A 2713-nucleotide genomic window follows, 5' to 3' on the forward strand; every position below is an offset into this window, starting at 1 on the left:
AGGAAACTGTTCAATAAAAAGAAGAAACTAAGATAGGGGAAAAGAGAAAGGATAGAAGGGAAAAGGAAAAAATGCAAGTTAGTTATACCATTAGTGTCACTTATTTCACTGAATAGGAAAGGTTGTGCTAATATTGATTGAAGAAATTTTTATGCCCATATTTTGTACTTGAGTGACTAAAGATAATGATGTGTAATTTATCAACAATTGTTACTTTTTCATTATTTTGTTGTGAAAATTTGTTTTATCTTTTCTTCTTAATATTAACAAATAAAGTAAAAAAAGTATTTGACAAACACATTTATATTTCTATACTTCTGTATTAAAAGACACATTTTCCACTATATTAGTTTTGGGATAAGAATTTGATGCATACTTTCCTAAGACAAAAATCGATGAAGGGTTAGTAATCAAATAAAATACTCAAGACAATGCATACGATAAGATCAATCCAAATGTTTACAAAGGATATGCCTATGTACCAAAATGCTGCCATTTCTTTTGTCTCAACTTAGGCAAGTTGTCCAATGTAAAGGTTAAGGAAATCTTGCTTCCCTAACTGACTGTTTGAAAGTGCTCATTATTTTGTTGCAAGATGTTTGATAATATGTGTATTATAATATAAAATAGATAATTTTGAACACAGCCATTTTACTCTTCAACATTCTTTAGATTTAATCAGGGAGCATTCCTCTCCTTATCATACATCTATTATCCTCCTTAAATGAAAGTAGGAAATAATTTGAAATGTTGGAATATTCAAAAAGTGTGATTGACTTGGGATAGGTTGAAAGTATATAAATTATTCACATATAAGATGAATAAACATAGTATTATGTTATGTTAGGACAACAAGTTGAAGCAAAACAGAGACAGCATGATGCTATCTTGAACATATTTATATTTATGTACAAAAAAGCCAACAATACAGTTTAACTATTGTGACTACTGCATTCGAAAAATGATCCTGCAAAATATTAAAATTAGATTCTTCAATATATGGTTGGCTTAAAATATATAAATTGCTTATGTGTAAGCATTTTTATTTTTTAAAAGTTCTTTTCTTTATGATTTTATCAAGAATCAAAATTCTGAAAAAAGAATTTGATGCATAAAAGAAATCCTTTGACATTGAGGAAGAAGTAATTTTGGAGATCTAACTAGAAGGTAGAGTGTGTTCGCATCAAGTATTTTCCCATGACCCTCTTCAAGGACCCCAGGACCTCTTTATTCCTTAGGCTGTAAATGAGGGGGTTCAAAGCTGGGGTGACAATTGTGTAGAAAGCTGAAGTGATGTTGTCCTGTTTGGGATTGTGGAAGGAACTGGGTAGGACATACATGAGTGTAGCTGCCCCATAAAACATCCCTACCACAGTCAGGTGGGAGGAGCAGGTGACAAGGGCTTTCTTTCTGCCCTTTTTTGAGGGCATGTGGAGCACAGTGAACAGAATTAATGTGTAGGAGGCAACAATGGCCACAAGAGGGAGAATCAGGAAGGACACGCCCATCGCATAAACCATGAGCTCATATCTGGTGGTGTCTGCACAGGCCAGCTTCAGCAAGGGTAAAATCTCACACAGCAGGTGTCTAATCTTCCGGGATTGGCAGAAGGGGTAGTGCATGGTGTACACTGTATGTCCTAGAGCACTCAGGGATGACAGAATCCAGGATAAGGCTACCATGAACCAGCAGACTGTAGGCCTCATGAAGACCATGTAGTTGAGAGGATGACAAATGGCCACATACCTGTCATAGGCCATGAAGGCCAGTAGGAGGTCCTCGGCACCACCCAGTGTCAGTGCCAGAAACATCTGAAGGGCACAGCCTCCAAAGGAGATGGTGTTTTCTCTCTTCAGAAAATCCATGAGGGCCTTGGGAGTGACAACCGATGTGAACAGGAGGTCCATGAGAGAGAGCTGCCCCAGCAGGAGGTACATGGGCACGTGAAGCCAGACATCAACTGTGATGACCAGGAGCAGTAGGCCATTGCTGATCAGGGCCAGCAAGTACAGGGTTGTGAATGTGGCACCAAGTAGTTCAGGAGACCCACTGTCATTCAGGATCCCCACCAAGATGAAGCCACTTCCTAAGGTGGAGTTCCAGAGCTCCATTTTGTGTGGTTTCTTCAGCTGCCTAAAAACAGATGGATTCTCAGTTGTTAGTTTTGTTACAGCAGAATCCCCTTAGAATATCCCATATTTAATTCATGAGAAGTTACGTTTTCCATTAGAAATTGAATTCAATTCTTGATTTCTGACTGTGAATTTAGCTTAGTAATATTCATCTCAATTTAATTATTGTGAGAGTAATGGCTAAACATTGAGATAGCTACATGAAATATTATTGAGGTCATTAGACCTGAACAATTCTATATCCAGAAAGATTAAATTGGATCTTTGTTAAGGTTAAGGAGACATTATGGCATACATGTACTTATGCAATCTTGTAACAACAGGGTAATGTTTGACATTTTAATTATCCAGTTAGTTTTCTGTATAGACCTGTTTTTATAGGAGATTCTGAACTGGCATTGAACTATGACTTAAATAAAGCAATTCCCTTTCTTTTCCCACTCATTCAAAATTTATATTTGTTTGTAGCATTTAAGGTTATGGACACAATCCTCATTAGAAGTACTTAAGCTCATTTACCTCCCCTGCCCAACGCTGTGTTCTCCGTGGAGAAGGAATGTAGAGGGTCTAAAACTAGAACA

The 2713-nt window shown here is 37.0% G+C and overlaps 1 protein-coding gene across 1 annotated transcript; it reads right to left on the reverse strand.

The window, feature by feature from the left end:
* Positions 1-1160: 1160 nt before the first annotated feature.
* On the reverse strand, positions 1161-2111 carry LOC100732813 (olfactory receptor 2AG2-like). Its single transcript, XM_003465243.1, has one exon. It carries the CDS (start codon positions 2109-2111, stop codon positions 1161-1163), a length of 951 nt encoding a protein of 316 aa, XP_003465291.1.
* Positions 2112-2713: the final 602 nt, after the last annotated feature.

Source organism: Cavia porcellus, unplaced genomic scaffold (assembly GCF_034190915.1).
Source record: "Cavia porcellus strain 051 isolate PalLab524CR breed Dunkin Hartley unplaced genomic scaffold, mCavPor4.1 scaffold_9, whole genome shotgun sequence".
Taxonomy (NCBI): Eukaryota; Metazoa; Chordata; class Mammalia; order Rodentia; family Caviidae; genus Cavia; species Cavia porcellus.